Raw genomic sequence first — 21,200 nt, 5'->3', positions numbered from 1 at the left:
TATTATGAGTAATTTATTATTTCTGATACTATTGTAGTATAGACTTAAAGTGCTTAAGGGAAAAGGGGAATATTTTTTTTTTTTCAGACCTATTGTCATGTTTAATCCCAGTGAGAGTCAAGTTGGGAATTGATAATTTCTTTTTTTTTTTTTTTTTTACAGAAGATCAGTTTAGTGTACATTAAGTAAAGATTTCAATCGTTTGCACCCCCATAGAAACACAAAGTGAAATATACTGTTTGAGTACTCATTATAGCATTAAGCCTCAGTGTACAGCACATTAAGGACAGAGATCCTACATGAGGAGTAAGTGCACAGTGACTCCTGTTGTTGACTTTACAAATTGACACTCCTGTTTATGGCATCAGTAATCTCCCTATGCACCAGTCATGAGTTTCCAAGGCTATGGAAGCCCCTTGAGTTCTCCGACTCTTATCTTGTTTAGACACTGTCATAGTCAAAGTGGAGGTTCTCTCCTCCCTTCAGAGAAAGGCACCTCCCTCTTTGAAGACCTGTTCTTTCCACTGGGATCTCACTCACGGAAAAGGGGAATATTTTTAAGATGTTTATATATCTGGGAACTGGGGAGGGAAAGTGATACTAATGGAAGCAGAGGGCAAAGAGAGAGAAGGAGAAAGAAAAAATGCTCTACTAAAGTATTTTGATTTTTCTTTTTTGTTGTTGTTGGTTTTTTTTTTTTTTTTTTTTTTTTTTTTTTTTTTTTTTTTTTTTTTTTGACAGGCAGAGTGGACAGTGAGAGAGAGAGACAGAGAGAAAGGTCTCCAACTGCTCCACTTCTGATACAGCTCTCTGTTATGGCCTGGGAAAACAAGGGAGGATGGCCCAAGTCCTTGGGCTCCTGTACCCTTGTGGGAGACTGAAAGGAAATTCCTGGCTCCTAGCTTTGGATTGGCGCAGCTCCAGCCATTGCAGCCATCTCAGGATTGAACCAGCAGATGGCAGACCTCTCTCTTTCTACCTCTCTGTAATTCTGCCTTTCAAATATATAAATACATCTTTAAAAAAATCCTTCCATATTATTTATAATATGATTTATGCATGCAATGTAAAATTACTCATGTGGGCATATGTATAAAGAAATTCAATGCTATTAAAATGGAGAAAGATCAAGGGTTTAAAATTGACAGATTAACATATATAAGTATATGTCAAAATCATGACTAAACGAGAAGGTTATTTGTGGTAAACAGAATGTTTCCCTAATTTTTTCTATGAAGACCTTATATAAACCAATAGGAATAATTACTAGAAAGCAGAACAGAAAAACCCAAAAGAAATCCATTTTTTAACCAGTTTAAAGGGTTTGATTAAAAAAAATATAATTATCTAATTGTATATAATACTAATTTCCGTGTAAATTCTTACATTTAAATATAAAAGAAATGTAGCATGGAAACAGAAAAAATATCAATACTAGCTTTCTCTGTGTAATGCAAATGATAGGTCATTTTTTCTTCTTTATATTTTCCTCTATTTCAGATTCTCTACAAAGGTCATTACTTTTAGAAAAAAAAATTATTAAGTAAGTAAAATGACTTGCTGTTAGATTGCTCTATGTTTTAAGTATTGAAAGTCCACAATGATCATTGGAGACCCAATTTAAGTTTCTTGAACCTTACATTTCTATAGCAGATAATGCCACAATGATGTTCTGAAGGAATGCCTGCTATATTCCTAAGGTAAATGTATCAAGAGTTATAAATGATAATAATTTGTTGACATTGTTATATACATTCTAAACCATTCAAGTATATACTCACATTTTGTCCTAACTCATTCTTAAAATGTATTCTTTTTTTTAACGTTTATTTAGTAAATATAAGTTTCCAAAGTACAGATTATGGATTACAATGGCTCCCCCCACCCCATAACTTCCCCCACCCGCAACCCTCCCAACTCCTAAAATCAGTGGCCTCTGTGGAAAACAGTATCTCTTTGGGGTCAAATTTTACCTTTCTGTTTTTAAAAATTTTTGTGCTTATTTGAAAGAGAGAGAGACAGCGAGAGAAAGAGAGAGAGAGGAGAGAGAGAGAGCGAGAGAAGAGAGAGAGATCTTCCATCTGTTGGTTCACTCACTGGATGGTCCCAATGATCAAGGCTGAGACAAACTCAAGCTGGGAGTTTCATCTGGGTCTCTCACATGGGTGGCAGGGGTACAAGCACTTGGATCATTTTCCATTGCTTTCCCAGGCGCATTAGCCCAGAGCTTGATTGGAAGTGGAGCAGCCAGGACACAAACTGGAGTCCATATGGAATTGCTGGTGTGGCAAGTCGTGGCTTATCCCATCATGCGACAATTGCTGGCCCCAACTTTCAATCTTTTGAAGGCCAGTGTTCCAATAATACCCATGTGTTCTATGGTGCTCATATTTATTAAAATTATAATTTTAAAGCTTCCTGTATTTATTCTTTGGATAAGCCCTTATAGATAAGAATTCTCAGCTATTGGAGAATGCTTCTTCTTCTTTTTTTTTTTTTTTTTTTTTTTTTTTTTTTAACTTTTATTTAATGAATATACGTTTCCAAAGTACGAATAATGGATTACTATGGCTTCCCCCCCATACCGTCCCTCCCACCCACAACCCTCCCCTTTCCCACTCCCTCTCCCCTTCCATTCACATCAAGATTCATTTTCGATTATCTTAATATACAGAAGATCAGCTTAGTATACATTAAGTAAGGATTTCAACAGTTTGCTCCCACACAGAAACATAAAGTGAAAAATAATAGATGATTTTTTTTAATGATGATGAAATCAGATCAGACCTATTGTCATGTTTAATCCCAGTGAGAGTCAAGTTGGGAGTTGATAATTTCTTTTTTTTTTTTTTTTATAGAGGATCAGTTTAGTATGCATTAAGTAAAAATTTCAACAGTTTGCACCCCCATAGAAACACAAAGTGAAATATATTATTTGAGTACTCGTTATAGCATTAAATCTCAATGCACAGCACATTAAGGACAGAGATCCTACATGAGGAGTAAGTGCACAGTGACTCCTGTTGTTGACTTTACCAATTGACACTCCTGTCTATGGCATCAGTAATCTCCCTATGCTCCAGTCATGAGTTTCCAAGGCTATGGAAGCCCCTTGAGTTCTCCAACTCTTATCTTGTTTAGACAAGGTCATAGTCAAAGTGGAGGTTCTCTCCTCCCTTCAGAGAAAGGTACCTCCTTCTTTGAAGACCTGTTCTTTCCACTGAGATCTCACTCACAGAGATCTTTTGCCAGAGTGTCTTGGCTTTCCATGCCTGAAATACTCTCATGGGCTTTTCAGCCAGATCCGAGTGCCTTTAGGGCTGATTCTGAGGCCAGAGTGCTATTTAGGGCATCTGCCATTCTATGAGTCTGCTGAGTATCTCACTTCCCATGTTGGATCACTCTCCCCTTTATTTATTCTATCGGTTAGTGTTAGCAGGTACTAGACTTGCTTATGTGCTCCCTTTGACTCTTAGTCCTTTCATTATGATCAATTGCGAACTGAAATTGATCACTTGGACTAGTGAGATGGCATTGGTACATGCCACCTTGATGGGATTAAATTGGAGTCCCCTGGTATGTTTCTAACTCTACCATTTGGGGCAAGTCAGCTTGAGCATGTCCCAAATTATATATCTCTTCCCTCTCTTATTCCTACTCTTATGTTTAACAGGGATCACATTTCAGTTAAATTTCAACACTTAAGAATAACTGTGTATTAATTACAGAATTAAATCAGTCATATTAAGTAGAACAGACAAAAAAACTACTAAGAGGGATAATGTATTAAGTTGTTCATTAACAGTCAGGGCTATGCTGATCAAGTCACCGTTTCCCATAGTGTCCCTTTCACTTCAACAAGTTTCCTTTTTGGTGTTCAGTCAGTTGTCACCGATCAGGGAGAACATATGGTATTTGTCCCTTTGGGACTGGCTTATTTCACTCAGCATGATGTGTTCCAGATTCCTCCATTTTGTTGCAAATGACTGAATTTCGTTGTTTCTTACTGCAGTATAGTATTCTAAAGAGTACATATCCCATAATTTCTTTATCCAGTCTACCGTTGATGGGCATTTAGGTTGGTTCCAGGTCTTAGCTATTGTGAATTGTGCTGCAATAAACATTAGGCTGCAGACCGCTTTTTTGTTTGCCAATTTAAATTCCTTTGGGTAAATTCCAAGGAGTGGGATGGCTGGGTCGAACGGTAGGGTTATCTTCAGGTTTCTGAGGAATCTCCAGACTGACTTCCATAGTGGCTTGACCAGTTTGCATTCCCACCAACAGTGGGTTAGTGTCCCTTTTTCCCCACATCCTCGCCAGCATCTGTTGTTGGTAGATTTCTGAATGTGAGCCATTCTAACCGGGGTGAGGTGGAACCTCATTGTGGTTTTGATTTGCATTTCTCTGATTGCTAATGACCTTGAACATTTTTTCATGTGCCTGTTGGCCATTTGGATTTCCTCTTTTGAAAAATGTCTATTGAGGTCCTTGGCCCATCTCTTAATTGGGTTGTTGGTTTTGTTTTTGTGGAGTTTCTTGATCTCTTTGTAGATTCTGGTTATTAACCCTTTATCTGTTGCATAGTTTGCAAATATTTTTTCCCATTCTGACGGTTGTCTCTTCACTCTCCTGACTGTTTCTTTTGCAGTACAGAAACTTCTCAATTTGATGCAATCCCAATAGTTAATTTTGGCTTTGACTGCCTGTGCCTCCCGGGTCTTTTCCAGAAACTCTTTGCCTGTGCCAATATCTTGAAGGGTTTCTCCAATGTTCTCTAGTAACTTGATGGTGTCAGGTCGTAGATTTAGGTCTTTAATCCATGTTGAGTGGATTTTTGTGTAAGGTGTAAGGTAGGGGTCTTGCTTCATGATTCTGCACGTGGAAATCCAATTTTCCCAGCACCATTTATTGAATAGACTGTCCTTGCTCAAGGAATTAGTTTTAGATCCTTGATCAAATATAAGTTGGCTGTAGATGTTTGGGTTGATTTCTGGTATTTCAATTCTGTTCCATTGGTCTATCCTTCTGTTTCTGTACCAGTACCATGCTGTTTTGATTACAACTGCCCTGTAGTATGTCCTGAAATCTGGTATTGTGATGCCTCCGGCTTTGTTTTTGTTGTACAAGATTGCTTTAGCTATTCGAGGTCTCTTGTGCCTCCATATAAATTTCAGCACCAATTTTTCCAGATCTGAGAAGAAGGTCTTCGGTATCTTGATTGGTATTGCATTGAATCTATAAATTGCTTTTGGGAGAATGGACATTTTGATGATATTGATTCTTCCAATCCATGAGCATGGAAGATTTTTCCATTTCTTGGTATCCTCTTCTATTTCTTTCTTTAAGGTTTTGTAATTTTCATCGTAGAGATCTTTAACGTCCTTGGTTAAGTTTATTCCAAGGTATTTGATTGTTTTTGTAGCTATTGTGAATGGGATTGATCTTAGAATTTCTTCCTCAGCCATGGCATTGTCTGTGTATACAAAGGCTGTTGATTTTTGTGCATTGATTTTATACCCTGCTACTTTGCCAAACTCTTCTATGAGTTCCAATAGTCTCTTGGTAGAGTTCTTTGGGTCTCCTAAATAAAGAATCATGTCATCTGCAAAGAGGGATAGTTTGAGTTCTTCCTTCCCAATTTGTATCCCTTTAATTTCTTTTTCTTGCCTAATAGCTCTGGCTAGAACCTCCAGAACTATATTGAATAGCAGTGGTGAGAGTGGACATCCCTGTCTGGTCCCAGATCTCAGTGGAAATGCTTCCAACTTTTCCCCATTCAATAGGATGTTGGCTGTGGGTTTTTCATAGATTGCTTTGATTGTATTGAGGAATGTTCCTTCCAAACCCAGTTTGCTTAGAGTTTTAAAGATTTATTTGAAAGACAGACAAAGGGAGAAACAGAGAGAGAGAGATAGATCTTTTCATCTGCTGATTCACTCCCAAGATGGCCTCAATGGCCAGGGCTGGGCCAGGCCAAAGCCAGGAGCCGGGAGTTTCTTCCAGGTCTTCCATGTGGGTACAGGAATCCAAGCACTTGAGTCATCCTCTGCTGCTCTATCAGGAGCATCAGCAAGGAGCTGGATCAGAAGTGGAGTAGTTTGGACTCCAACTGGTGCCCATTTGGGATGCCAGCATCACAGGTGGCGGATTTAACTAGTACACCATCTAGAGGAATGTTTCATTTTAGTCTGTCATAGTTCAGTTTAGTTACTGTGAGAATGATTTATCGTTGATATATATCTGTAGAATGTGTGCTTTGTGCAGTTTCTTTAGATGATCAGTTGACATTTCCAGATCGACAGTTTTCTGGATATTTAATGACCATACTATACTCCAAATTTCATAAACAGAGAAGTGGTTTAGAGAGATAGATACAGGAAGATCTCTTCTCTTTTGGTTTCCTGAAAATATAATTAACTTTTATATCATGGATTACTTGGAGATGACACCTTTAAATACAGTATTTTTAAAATAACATTTGGGGGCTGGCATTTAACTTAGTGGTTAAGACACCCCGGTCCCACAGTTGAGTGCTGTTACTCCTGGTTCTGTTCTTCAGCTAATGCAGAGTCTGGGAGGCAGTGGTAATGTCTCAAGTAATTGGGTTCCTCCCAACTACTAGAGCCTTGTGTTGAGTTCCTGGCTCCAAGTTTTAACTCTTGTGGGCATTTGGGCTGTGAACCAGTAACTGAGACCTCTCTCTCTCTCTCTCTCTCTCTCTCTCTCTGTTTCCCTCCCTCCCCCCACTCTCCCTGTCTTAAAGAAAGTAGAGAAGAAAGAAAAAAAAGAAAATTTGAAATCTATGTGATTTGTGGTTTTAAAAAATTAAATTTTATATCCTTGCCAGCTTGAAGTTAATTCCCTTCAGTTTCCCAGATGATTATAAATGATCAAACAGCAATAAGATTTACACTGATATTTTGTTTCTTATTTCTCTAAAAATCTAAAGAAAAACTAGAGTGCTATAAAAAATTACATCAGGGGTTTAAAATATTGGCTTGAAATTATAGTCCTTGCTAATATAATTTGTCTAACACATAGGGAGTGCCTAACACAAAAGTTTAAACAGAACTTCATAATAGAGGCTAACAATTTCATTTCATCTGTGTTCTATGTGGCAAACCATACTGTTCAAAGAAATTTCAAAAGCTTCATTGATTTAGCCTGTTATGACTACAAAATATTGTTCTTATTTTTTGTAAACATAGATTCCTCTTGTTCAGAAGTTATACAAATAAATGATAGTCATATGTCTAGTGCTCATTCAAGAAACTTTAAAGAGGAAAGACTTTAGAGATCTAAAAAAATTGAAAAGGTAGAATTGCAAGGAAAAAAACATCCTAAATAACTTAGAGAAATAAATATTTTAGGAGATTAGCATTTTTAGTGAAAACAAATTCTAAATTTTTTCTCACCTGGATTTCTCTAGTAAGAGTTTTATAGAGGCCAGTTGATTCCTGGTGTTAGTTTTAAAAGGAGATCCAGAAATCAAACCCTATCCTTTGACCATTTAACTGAATACTTCTACAGGTAGATCAGTGTTAATATTTATGTCACTGGTTGAAAATGGTTCATATATTCAAATCAATACCGAGGGGATTTACTTAGCATTGACATCAGAGCACATCTGGGGAACTGAGTGCTGTAAACACTGCAGACATACAAAATTGGAATAATGATATGTATCCTTTGAGACCTAGAGAGTAAGTAAAATTCGCATTTTTAAAGAAAATTTAAAGGGCATGTTTTGATTTTCATTCATATGAGTTTATACCATTTATCATTATCAGCAATATGAACACAAAATCCTTAATGGGAAGAAAAAAAATCCCACTGGATTGGAAGAAATCTGTAACTTCTGTCATACCATCTACAACATTAAAGGGCTCTGAGTTAGGAAGTAACTTAGTGGGATCTGGGAGCTGAAAAATCAATGTAAATTAGAGAGATAGTAGTGGTAAATGAAGTTGGAGCAAGAGCCAGTGTTCAGATACTGCAGGACCTTGCAGCCCATGGTCAAGATTCCCAAGTGTATCCTAAGAGCAATGGGGAGACTTTCAACATCTTCATGCTCAATTCTTCAATACCATCTATGGTACTGCCATTATCCTCATCTCTGTATATAATAACTGATAAATGACTTCATCAACAAAGGATACTTTTACAAATATCAAATATTATGCTATAGCAGGAATTTCTTTGAAATTGTTGTAATTACTGCTATTGTTTAATGTTTTAGTGTCATCATTTGTTTTAGATTATGCTGCTAAAATATCTGATAGTTACAGCATATTTTTAAAAAAACACAAAAATATTCAGTCTTGTTTGATTCTCTGATTTCTAGGTTTTTACAGTATTTCCTCCTGTGATGGCTCTATATCCATCTTTTTCACATCAATCTTACATATCCTTACAGAGATAACCTCTAATGTCACCCGATTATTTGTCAGATAAAGTCTAAGCTCTTTAGATCAACTTTCAAAGTCTGCCACATTCTCTTAATTCCCTTCTCAGCTACATCTGCCTGTCTTCTCTAGGAGTTTCAGATCAAAAGCTTGACTCTTGTCATTGTTCATTTTGCTGCCTTATTGTCTTAAAAGAAAAATTGAACTTTAATATCTTCAATCAGAAGATGAAATCTCCCTCCAACACTGTTCCTTGAGCTCCCCATTATTCTAAATATTTTATGTTTGTATCCCTGAAAGTCTCTACATATCTAGCTCTTTGCAGGAACATTCTATAACAGATGAAGTTGTGAGCTACCTGACTAGGCCATTGGCCTTGTGTTTGTGTGTGTGTGTGTGTGTGTGTGTTTACATTTCAGCCTTTATTTGGGAAGAGAATAATCACATGGTGCTGTTATTCATTCCTTCATTTATTCATCAAACTTAAGAATCAATCTACATTGCTATTGGCCTTCTTATCTCCTCTTCTTTTGACAGTGTACCCACTCTGCTTCTCATTTATCTCCTTCTAGAATCTGCCTAAAGTCTAATTGATCATTAACCTTTTTCTTGACTCCATGCTAGTTTTTGGTCCAATGATCACATACTTGCCCTCAGTGAGGGCCCACCCGGTTCATCATATGCAGGCCGTTTCTGTACAACCTAAGGCTTTTTGTGCCTCCAACCCCACCTTTGTTTTTCTGATGTTGTTCTCTGGTCATACTGCATTTCCAAGGATCTTAGAAATGATCAAATTGAAATCACCAGAAATCTAACACTCTGGAATGATTATCAACCAGTGAAATATGGGGATTGGTGGATAGGTACCTTGACTTTCTCGGTTCTTGGTGAGTCAATTTTGGTATTTGTTTTATACTGTCTTTCAGATGTTCTGTGGTTTCTTGCAGATGTATTCAATCTTCATTATTAGAACATTTATGGACTTTTCTCTCACTTCTGACTCTCTTCTCCATAACTCATTCTGCATTTTACGATTAAGTCCCATATGAACTTCTTGCAACCATATCCTTGTCTTGGTGTTTGCTTTTGGAGAAATTCAAATGAAGATGGGATCTGACAATATGTTTAGTCCATTGTTCACATTTTCTTATTTAAATCTTACTGTATAAGTATTTGTTCATCACTATCATAAAATACTTGAGATAAGCTACTTCTGAAGGAAAAGGATATTTATTCAGTTTACAGTTTTGGAGGTTTGAGTGTAATATTTGGTCACTCCATTAGTTTGTCCTAAGTGTGGATAGATACCAATGGTAGAAGCATGTGGTGAGCCATGAAGCAGTGAGAGAGAGAGAGAGAAAGAGAAACTGGCCCCACTCAGGTTTTACAATTCTTGTAAGAATTACCTTCTGGAGCCAGCACTGTGGCATAGCAGGTAAAGCTGCCACCTGCATGCCAGCTTCACATATGGGTGCTGGTTCAAGAACCGGCTGCTCCACTTCCAATCCAGCTTCCTGCTAATGCACTTGGGAAGGCAGCAGAGGATGGCCCAAGTACTTGGGCCCCTGCACCCATGTGGGAGACCCAGAAGAAGCTCCTAGCTCCTGGCTTTGGCCTGGCCCAGCCCTGGCCATTGTGGCCATTTGGGGAGTGAATTAGTGGATGGAAGATTCTCTCTCTTTTTCTCCTAGCAGCTCTGCCTCTCTGTAACTCTGCTTTTCAAATAAATAAATAAATCTTAAAAAAAAAAACTTAAAAAAAATTGCCTTCTTAAGGCATACCCCTAGTGATCCATGGACCTTCCAGTAGGCCCACCTAATTCACATCCTAATTGGATTAAGTGTCCCCATTGTTAGCATAATTAATTTATGACTTTGGAATTTAAATGTCTGCATGAGTTCAGGAGCCAAATCATGATCAAACCACAGCACTCATCCAGCTGGCATGCTGTCTCCTTGAAGGTGAAACTTAGCGATTTTGTTGTTCTTAAGTAACACTTGTGAAAGATTCAAGTTTTCCCTAACAGCAGTCATTTTTACCTTTGTGAAGCGCTTCTGTAGTTGGAAGCTTGTATGACATTTTGCAAGAGAAAGAGGGCTAGGAAGATTTACTGATTGCATGATTATGATTTGCTGGTGTATGAGACATTCAGGCCAAAAAGTACATTTCACAATCCTTCACTGGAACAGCCACACACATTTTAAGGCTGAAGAATGTAGAGGTCTCTTATGAAATAAACCTTTGCTATAGACTATCTGGGGGCAGGGCTATAGGACAACTTGTCTGACATTGTATTGCTGTACATTTCTTAATTGAAAGGAATCATTTTCAGCTTTCTGGAGAGATTTTTTTAATTAGGAATCTTTGTTTCAAAGCATGAAATTGTGGTTCTTAAAGAATGAACATCATCTTTTCCAGCTAATGATGTCTCTGTCCAAAGGGAGTCCTCAATGAAAATACTGTTCTCTGTCACGCTAGTGTGCCTCTTCCAGAAATCCCTACATATTCCCTAATAATGTCCATTGTGCATTGTTTGCAAACAAAATTATTTGCTGTTGTGGAACTTGTCCAAATCCCAGTCTCTAAAGGTGAAACTTTTAATAAAATCTCCAGTGAGGACATTCAAGTTAACTAAAAAGTTCACTGGATATTATTAACTTTGGCAAATCTCCCTAGTTAACCAGATAAGTTGAATCTACTGACATAGATTTAATGATTCTCACTGAGTGTAATTTCTTTTCCCAAAAGTAGTATTCAAAATGATCTTCAATATTTTCTCATCTTGAGTAAAAAAAAATAACAAAAAAACAAGGTCAAGGCACCCACAGATTGTGTTGTGTAAAGTATTTTAGTGCTTTGTGGAAGAATTTACTTATATTTATATTGATATAAATGTCAATATCAGCACAGATGTCCCAGGACTTAAAATGGTTTGGTTTGCAATCTTTCAGCTCTGCCTTGGAGTGAAAGCAGTACACATTGAGTAGAAATTGTACATAAATGTTTCAATTTTGATCTTTTTCCAGGCTGGTGGTATTCAGTGAGATATTGCCTCTCAAAGCTGGGCAGGGGCAGTGAGCCGCAGCTCCCAGTCAGGCACTTGAAGATAAGGCGGAACAACTGAATGCCACTTGATGTGACACTGCAGGGTAAGACTGGTGTTAGACAAAGTGTCCTGAGCACGTGCAAGGTAGGCTAGGCTAAGCCAGGCTGTTCTGTTGCTTAGGCATGTTAAATACATTTATGACTTAATGTCACTTTCAGCTTAACAGTGGTTTTGACTGTACATACCAACCTCATTGTTTTTAAGTTGAGAAACTTATTATATGAGGAAAGATATCAACTAATTTTTATTTACAATTTTTTTTGAACACGGTAGCCGTGATCAATAAGACTGAACTGTGATGATAACAAACTCAGGTCTGTGAACCAAGAGGGGCACAGGGTACATGAGAGCTAGGGTGCAATCTTTATTTAATTTATTTTATTTTATTTTATATTTTATTTATTTGAGAGGTAGAGTTATAGACACAGAGAGGGAGAGACAGAGAGATGGGTCTTCTATTTGCTGGTTCACTCTCCAAATGACCGCAATGGCTGGAACTGAGCTGATCCGAAGCCAGGAGCCGGGAGTTTCTTCCAGGTCTCCTATATGGGTGCAGGGACCCAAGCACTTGGGCCATCTTCTGCTGCTTTCCCAGGCCATACCGGAGAGCTGGATCTAAAGAGGAGCAGCAGGGACATGAACTGGCTCCCATATGGGATGCTGGTGCTGCAGGCAGAGGCTTAGCCTATTATGCCACCATGCCGACCCCTATTTATAATCTTGATGATAAAGATATGAGCCAAACCTGAGGGAAAAGAAAGAAAAAGAATTGCCATTTGTACTTCTTTAGGGGAGGTTGTAGTTTTTTCTTTCTTTCTTCTTCTCCTTCTCCTCCAACTCCTTCTCTTGTTAGTTTTCAGTTTGCTTCCAATTAGTGCAAATGGATTCTCCTTGACCGCTCTAATTCTAGAGACCTCTCAGCCCCTCAACCCCTGGCCTCACAGCTACATCTTGATGATTTAAAAAAAAAATATTTATTTATTTATTTGAAAGAGTTATACACAGAGAGAAGGAGAGGCAGAGAGAGAGAGAGAGAGAGATAGGTCTTCCATCCACTGATTCACTCCCCAATTTGCTGCAACGGCCAGAGCCATGCCGATCCGAAGCCAGAAGCCAAGAACTTCTTCCAGGTCTTCCATGTGGGTGCCTGGGCCCAAGGACTTGGGCCATCTTCTACTGCTTTCCCAGGCCATAGCAGAGAACTGGATTGGAAGTGGAGCAGCCGGTACTTGAATCGGCGACCATATGGGATACCAGCACTGCAGGAGGCGGCTTTAAAAATTGAAATGTAATATATATGGAGTAGAGTATACACATCTTCTGAGTATCAGTGACTTTTACTCACTGATTCACCTATGGAGTATGATTTCCACTGAGATCATCCTTGTTGGGGATTCCTCTATAGCACTTTTCTTGCTGTTGTATCTCCCTCTCATTCTCACCTTTATTTTGCCCCATCTTCTAATCTCTGTGTCTTTTTTTTTTTTATTGATGCCTACTTCTCCACCTTTTCCACATCCATCTCTACTTAGAACAGCTGTCTCTGGTTCTATTCTCCCCTTTGTTCCTCTCCCTAGCCTCACTTGTGTAGGTGTATCATGGGTTTCTAGGTTCATTGTAGCTTGTTTTTCAACCTTCTGACTCATCACGCTAGTTTTGATGAATCTCTGAATGGGCCCTGGATCTAAGCACTTACAGAGAGCACAGATGGGATGGCTATGATTTGCCACTTCAGAGTCACAGTGGTTCTGAGAAAGTCTGGCTCCTCTTTTAACAAATGGGAAACATATTTACTGTATAATATGGATCCAACTTGACTTTCAAACTCAAGGATCAGGTGCTGAATCAAGCCAGCCTAACTGGACACTGGAAAAAAACCAACATTTAAAGGACTTTATGGATAGAAAAAAATGCCAATATCTATCACATTCTTACATTTTTCAAAATGGGAAGGCATTTATCAAACTATTGTAACCAGAAATATATTTAAAAATCCAAATTAAAATCTAGAAAATATCTTGTTGACTACCTAAAAGCTACTATTAGTATTTTAATATTACCTTTCCAGGATTATTTTTCATATTATTTTAGAAAAGTAGAATAGGGGTGGGTTGGTGTCATGGTCCATATGGTTAAGCTTCCACCTGCAATGCTGGCATCCCATATGAGTACCGGTTTGAGCTTGGTCTGCTCCACATACGATCCAGCTCCCTGTTAATGTGCCTGGGAAAGCAGCAGAAGATGGCCCAAGTTTCTGGGCCTCTGCCACCATGTGGGAAATCCAGGTGGAGTCCAAGCTCCTGGCTTCAGCCTGGCCCAGCACTGGCAATTGCAGCCGTTTGGGGAATGAACCAGTGGTTGGAAGATTCTCTCTCTCTCTCTCTTTCTCTCTCTCTCTGTTTCTCTCCCTCTCTCTCTGTAATTCTGTATTTCAAATAAATAAAATAAATCTTTTAATAAAAAGAATATTGGGGTTTGGCATAGTGATTGAGACACCAGCATGTAGATCACAGTGCCCAGTTTGTGTGCCAGCTGTGCTTCCAATTTCAGCTTCCTGTTAGCGCTCACCCTGGGAGGCAGCAGCTACTGGCTCAAGTAGCCGGATTCCCTGCCACCCACATGGGAAGCCTGAATTCTGTTTTGCGCTCCTGACTTTGGCCTGGCCCAGTTTCCTCAGTTACAAAATTTGGGGAGTGAACCAGCATTTGGAGGGCCTCTATCTGTCTGTCTGTTTGCCTTCCAAGTAAAAATAAGTGATTAAAGTTGACATTCAAAAAAGTAGAATGTTGGAGAGTGTTTTAACTACAATGTATTGCAGAAATCTGTCCATGTTAACAAAGAAAAATCTGTAACATAATTAGATATAATCAATTATGTACCATTATTTTTAACTCATTCTCTTTTGATAGAAATCTGTTTTAAGTCCATTTTACCTTGTTATTAACAAGCTACTAGTTGATATACATTAAAATACACTTGTTCTCTAGTCCAATAGAAAGGAATGCTTGGATTAAAGTGTATGAGCATTTTAAAGGCTTTGGTCTATTTTGACACAATCTTTCTGGAAAGTACTTTGGCAATCTGAGGAAAGTCCCTGCTCCATTATGCAATATGCTTTTTAATATTTGACAAGTTGTTAGCTTTACTCCCTTCATAACTCCAAGAAAATTTGCAGCCGAGCAAACCTCAAGTACTGTTACAGAAAACTAAAGCTGCAAAGGGGCCTGGATATAATCGGTTGTGTATGTAGAACTATTTATTGCCTAGATAGTGTTAAAAAAAATGGCCCAAACAGTCACCAACTGGTAAAGCGTAATAGGTAGATGTGATCAAAGAAAGCAATAAAAAAAGCTCTGCCAAAATGCTGGTCATCTGACGTGGGTGTATGCATGCTACAAACTAGGCTGCATCTCCTGAAGAACGATGTAAGGATCTTCCACTGCAATTGAGATAAAGTTCACAAAAATAGTCCAGCCAGTCACCAAACAAATAAAAAACAACAGTAATCCCAAGGATGTGTGTTTAGACTTACTGTATCATCTTCAAATGCCCAGTTATTAGCAACAACAACAACAACAAAAAAGAAATAAGATAGGAAAAAAGATCATCCATACATGCACACTCAAGAAGGAGATACAAACCGCCTGTGAGAGCAACCAGATATTGGATTTAATAGAAAGAGACTTCAAAATAGCCTTGGTCAATATGTTTACTGGGTGAATGGAAATCAGGATTAAATAAACAAAGATATGATGACAGCGTTGTGTTGAATAGAAATTATTGATAAACAATGAAAATATAAAAAAATGAAAATTCTTGCTGGCGCCGCAGCTCACTAGGCTAATCCTCCGCCTGCGGCGCCAGCACCCTGGGTTCTAGTCTTGGTTGGGGCACCAGATTCTGTCCTGATTGCTCCTCTTCCAGTCCAGCTCTCTGCTGTGGCCCAGGAGTGCAGTGGAGGATGGCCCAGTCCTTGGGCCCTGCACCTGCATGGGAGACCAGGAGGAAGCACCTGGCTCCTGGCTTCGGATTGACACAGCATGCCGGCCGCAACATGCCGACCGTAGCGGCCACATAACGGGTGAACCAATGGAAAACGAAGACCTTTCTCTCTCTCTGTCTCTTTCTCACTGTCTAACTCTGCCTGTCAAAAAATAAAAAAATTAAAAAAATGAAAATTCTGAAGTTGAAAAGTACAATAAGTGACAAATAATTGACTAAAGGAGCTCAAGAATAGATTTGAACTGTTAGAATGAAAAGTCAATGAACTTCGCAAGTATTACTAGAGAGTATGCAATTCAAAAAACACCAAGAATAAATGAAGAAAAATGAACGGATCATCAGATATTGGGGACACCAGTAAAAACATCACCATATGCATAATGTAAGGACCAGGAGGAAAGAGACAAAGAAGCAGTGAAAAATGGGTTGAATAAATAAAGGCAGAAAACATTTCCAATTTATTGAAAAACAATAAACTACATTTCCAAGGAGCTCCAGAAATTCTATGTAAGATGACTGCACAGATATACGTAAATAGACTCATTATAGTAACAATGGTGAAATTCAAAGGCAATAAGAAGAGCTTTACTTTTGAAAGTAGAAAGAGGAAAACCATGCTTCATTTACAAGGAAATCCCAATAATTTAACAATCGACTTCTTAGCAGAAACAATCGAAGCCTACAACAGTGGAATAACATATTCAAAGTGCTTGGTAGGAGCATCTATAAATCAAGGATCCTATAAAAATAAATGCAAACATACATACTTTTATAAATAAACAAAAATGGAGAGAATTTATTGATAGCAGACCTACCTTGCAAGAAATAGAAAAGCAAGAGATCTCAGAAGTAATTCTCTCTTTCCCTCTCCCTCATCCCCCTCTCTGTAACTCTGACTTTCAAATAGATCTTTTTATAAAGGAAAGGATGGAATTCTGCAAAACTCTTTTTAGGAGCCCAACATCACTTTGATACAAAAACCAACAAAGTCACAACACAAAAGGAAAACTACAGACCAATATTCTTGATGAACATAGAAGCAGAAATTCTCAACCAGATATTAGAAAACCGAATTTAACACTATATACAAAAGATCATATATCACAAATATGATTTATCCCAATGCAAGATTGGTTCAAAATTTGAAAAATCAACAAATGATATAAAACATGTCATTAAAATGAAGAACAAAAACCATGCCATAATCTCAGGAGATCCAGAAAAAGCATTCGGTGAAACTCAACATCCCTTAATGAATACAATTCTGAACAAATTAGGTATAGAAGGAACATATCTTAAAATAATAAAGGCTATATATGATGAACCAATAGTCAATATCATACTGAATAACAAGCTCAAAACATTTCCCCTCAGACCTAGAACAAGACAGAAATGTTCACTTCCTTCATTCTATTCAATATAGCATTGAATATTAGCAGAAACAATTGGGGAGAAGAAAGAATTAAAGGGCAACAATGTTGGAAAGGAAGAAGTAAAAATATCCATGTTTACAGATGACATGATGTTGTGCAAAGAAAAATCAAAATCAAAAATTGAGCATAATGCTAAAGTAATGATTAACCAAAGTTAAAGAAATGATAACCCAACTCATTAAGTCACAGGATACAATATCAGTTTACAAAAACAATAGCATGTTATACACCAACAATAATCTCATTGAAAGAGGAATCATAAAATAAATCCCATTCCCAACAGCTACAAAATCAAATATTTAGAAATAAATGCAACCGGCCGGCACCGCGGCTCACTAGGCTAATCCTCTGCCTTGCGGCGCCGGCACACTAGGTTCTAGTCCTGGTCAGGGCGCCAGATTCTGTCCCGGTTGCCCTTCTTCCAGGCCAGCTCTCTGCTGTGGCCAGGGAGTGCAGTGGAGGATGGCCCAAGTCCTTGGGCCCTGCACCTCATGGGAGACCAGGAGAAGTACCTGGCTCCTGCCATCGGATCAGCGCGGTGCACTGGCCATAGTGCGCCGGCTGCAGCAGCCATTGGAGGGTGAACCAACAGCAAAGGAAGACCTTTCTCTCTGTCTCTCTCTCTCTCTCACTGCCACTCTGCCTGTCAAAAAAAAAAAAAAAAAAAAAAGAAAAAAAAAAAAAAAAGAAATGCAACCAAAGAAGTTGCGGACTCTTTCTGCAAGGCCGCACTGTCGGGGAGAGTGGGAGGATGGTGTTCTTCCACAAGCAGCACCAGGGACAGGCTTCGGTGAACATGTCCGCTTTATTCACAGCCATGTACACTTTTAAAGGGCAGGCAGAAGGGGTGTAACTAACTCAGGGGAAGACTAACTCCATCGGATAGAACCGACACTGGTGCCAATATGCCTCTCTAATGAGCTTGAATGTCATGTAGCTAGGGTAGCTTTCCAGGTGAGCCTGGGCTGCACCCAAGAGCAAGTTACCTGATTGGAAGAAGGCAAGTTACCTGATTGGCCAGGCTGCGGGGTCCCTCCCAGGAAGCACGGTGTTCCAAGCCTTCTCAACCTCCTGCATGGGAAGGACAGGCAGCCTCACGGGTCACCCACATCTCCCCTCTTTGTTTTAGGGCAAGTGTGACCCTGCTTAGTACAGCAGGGCACAAGCCACAACCCACAGTAAGCTTTGGGTTAAATTGAAGTGTGTCCAGCATGGGGATTAAGGACAGGGAGGGTATAAAAGGGCAAAGGGGAAAAAGGCTGGGCCCACCATGTTTCCGGCCTTTCTGATTGGCAGGTGGGTGCATAGGTGTGGTCAGGCAGGGGCCTGAGACCACAGGGGGCATGGTGAAGGCTTGGTGAAGGTGTGGTCTTTTAGCTCACAAACCTAATCCTATATTGTCGCTCCCCCTCTTCGTGGAGGAACGACACAGGACCCTGCGCTGTTCTTTCTGTCTGCTCGGCCCTCCCCGGGTTTGCTGCTGGTTCTTCCCGGGTTGGCTACTATCCCTTCCACCTCCGTGGAAGGGCAGTTCCCCCTGGCCACATTCCCCACTTCTGCAGGGGAGTGGCACACCGCCGGCCGGCTCTCTCGGGGGCTGCACAGGTGTTCCCCTTAGATGTTCCCCTTAGATGTTCCTGGTGCATGCCGTCTCTCTCCTCCTTTATAGTCCTCCTCCGCCAATCCCAACTCGGCTGCCCACACGCCGAGTACGCTGCTCTCCTCCAATCAGGAGTAGGTCCTACAGTTTATTGGTTGAACTGGAGGCAGCTGCGTAGAAGCTGTTTTCTCCTCTCCCAGCGCCATATTGTGGGAGAGCAGATGCATAGAATAAGTCTTAATTCCAGTAACTCAGTCCAGTCCAGGTTGCTCCCCACAGATCCCCCTTTCTTTTTATTTTTGGCGTTGATACGCGCCTGTCTTCGGTGCCCTGCGGCACACACTCTGCTCTGCTTGCTAGAGTTGCCACAGGTTCTTACAAGTCCTATCAATCAGGCAAACCGAATCTGGGTCCTCTCTTCGCCATGTTGTGAGGAGGTTTTTAGGCGCTGATGCGTGCCTGTTTTCGGTGCCCTGCAGCGCATGCTCTGCTCTGCCTGCAGGGGCTTACAAGTCCTAACAATCAGGCAAACCGAATCCAAGCCTTCTCATTGCCGTATTGTGGGGGAGACTTATTAGTGTTGGTTCGTGCCTATCTTCGGTGACCTGCAGCTCATACTCTGGTCCAGCTGCCTGCTGGTGCTTACCGCCTTACTAATCAGGCAGACCGAATCCAAGCTCTCTCATTGCTGTGTTGTGGGGAGGCCTTATTGATGTTAATTCGTGCCTGTCTTCGGTGACCTACGGCGCATAAGCTGCTAGCCGCCCGCAGGTGCTCATCGCCTCACTAATCAGGCAGACCGAATCCAAGCTCTCTCATTGCTGTGTTGTGGGGAGGCCTTATTTTTCTGTTTCTCTATCTCCAGGCATTCCTATTTCTCCTATTTTACTTCTATCTTCCAGCATTCCTATTTCTCTCATTTTACTTCTAAACTTCTGTTTCTCTTATCCCTGCGGCTTCCCGGCGGCGCTCGCCCCGAGGCTGCTTCTCGGCACCTCGCCCTGCGGCAGCTTCACGGCTCTGCGCGGCTTCCCGGCGCCTCGCCCCGCCGGCGGGCTCCCGGCTCTGCACGGCTCGGCTTCGCGCGCATGCTCCGCGGTCTCCACGCACTTCGCGCCCGCACCACGGCCTCGCGCCAGCCCCGCGTTCCCTATCTATTCACGCCCCGTGCTCTCTCTGCACGCGGCGGCTTCCGCGAATGTTTCCGCCACCACCGGCATTCAGTCCAAGTTCCCTGGACTAAGCTGGCGAATTTCAACCTGGCGGCCCACGTCTCTGGTTCCAGATCTTCACCTCTTGCTCCCCGGGGTGACTTGAAGAATTCCAAGGTGGCTTACGTTTCCGCCTCGGCCTGCACTCGCGGCTTCATCCTCCCTAACATTTTTCTCTACCCGGTATGTTTCCCTAAGTTTTCTTCCAACAATATTCCTCCCTCATTTCTCCTGGCTTCTCCCCACAGTCCGTATCCGAGTCTAAGTTTCTTCTAGGTTTCACTTTCACTTTCAACCTGCAGTCCGTATCTAAGTCTAAGTTTCTTCTTGCTTTCACTTTAAATCCTAACTTCTTTCCCACAGTCCATATCCGAGTCCAAGCCTCCTCCAGGTTTCACTTTCGCTTTCAATCTCCTAGCTTCCCCGCCATAGTCCGCATCCGAGTCTATGAAAGCTTTCACTTTCGCTTTCAATCCTAACTTCTTTCCCACAGTCCATATCCGAGTCTATGCCTAGGCTTTCAATAGCTTCTTCCGGCACCTAGGCTCTTTGCTAGTCTCTCTCTCCAGTAATTTCCCAGTTCTTCCCGTTTCTTCCCTCCTAAGTTTCCTATCCGTCCTAGGTTTCCTATCCGAGTCACGGCACCATTATGTCGCTCCCCCTCTTCGTGGAGGAACGACACTAAGCCCTGCCTAGGCTTCATATCCGAGTCACGGCACCATTATGTTGCTCCCCCTCTTCGTGGAGGAACGACACAGGACCCTGCGCTGTTCTTTCTGTCTGCTCGGCCCTCCCCGGGTTTGCTGCTGGTTCTTCCCGGGTTGGCTACTATCCTTTCCACCTCCGTGGAAGGGCAGTTCCCCCTGGCCACATTCCCCACTTCCGCAGGGGAGTGGCACACCGCCGGCCGGCTCTCTCGGGGGCTGCACAGGTGTTCCCCTTAGATGTTCCCCTTAGATGTTTCTGGTGCATGCCATCTCTCTCCTCCTTTATAGTCCTCCTCCGCCAATCCCAACTCGGCTGCCCACACGCCGAGTACGCTGCTCTCCTCCAATCAGGAGTAGGTCCTACAGTTTATTGGTTGAACTGGAGGCAGCTGCGTAGAAGCTGTTTTCTCCTCTCCCAGCGCCATATTGTGGGAGAGCAGATGCATAGAATAAGTCTTAATTCCAGTAACTCAGTCCAGTCCAGGTTGCTCCCCACACTATATACCTGCCTATGTCATTCCTTAACCAGAGACTCCATTCCCTTAATCCTAAGGGATTCTGAAGGGCACAGAATCATTATGTCTTCTATAGCTGCTTTCTGCTTATGAGGGGCATAGTGCAGGCCCTGCTTTCCTGGGTCTGGAAGTCTCTTTCTATCTCATCTAACAAATTTACCTTGTGAGCTGGAGCAGTCTCAGTTACTGCCAATGTCTGTGTTCCCTGCATGGTCAGTTAC

General features: G+C 40.9%; 1 protein-coding gene across 15 annotated transcripts in view; it reads left to right on the top strand.

Moving 5' to 3' along the window:
- CLDND1 (claudin domain containing 1) overlaps positions 1 to 21,200 on the top strand; it is a 197,376-nt gene that overhangs the window by 51,661 nt on the left and 124,515 nt on the right. For 13 of the 15 annotated variants that reach the window (XR_016233057.1, XR_016233056.1, XR_016233054.1 and 10 more), the window contains one exon: positions 11,432 to 11,554. The exons of the other annotated variants lie outside the window; for them this stretch is intronic. Coding sequence is in view for 9 of the 13 variants with exons in the window: in XM_089331522.1 (XP_089187648.1) it covers positions 11,432 to 11,529 (98 nt within the window). In the remaining 4 variants the exon portion in view is untranslated. The remainder of the gene's footprint in view (positions 1 to 11,431; positions 11,555 to 21,200) is intronic. 15 annotated transcript variants of the gene reach the window in all.

Source organism: Oryctolagus cuniculus, chromosome 4, assembly GCF_051225735.1.
Source record: "Oryctolagus cuniculus isolate XC-2025 breed Fujian yellow rabbit chromosome 4, ASM5122573v1, whole genome shotgun sequence".
Taxonomy (NCBI): domain Eukaryota; kingdom Metazoa; phylum Chordata; class Mammalia; order Lagomorpha; family Leporidae; genus Oryctolagus; species Oryctolagus cuniculus.
This window is presented reverse-complemented; position numbering and strand designations above follow the sequence as displayed.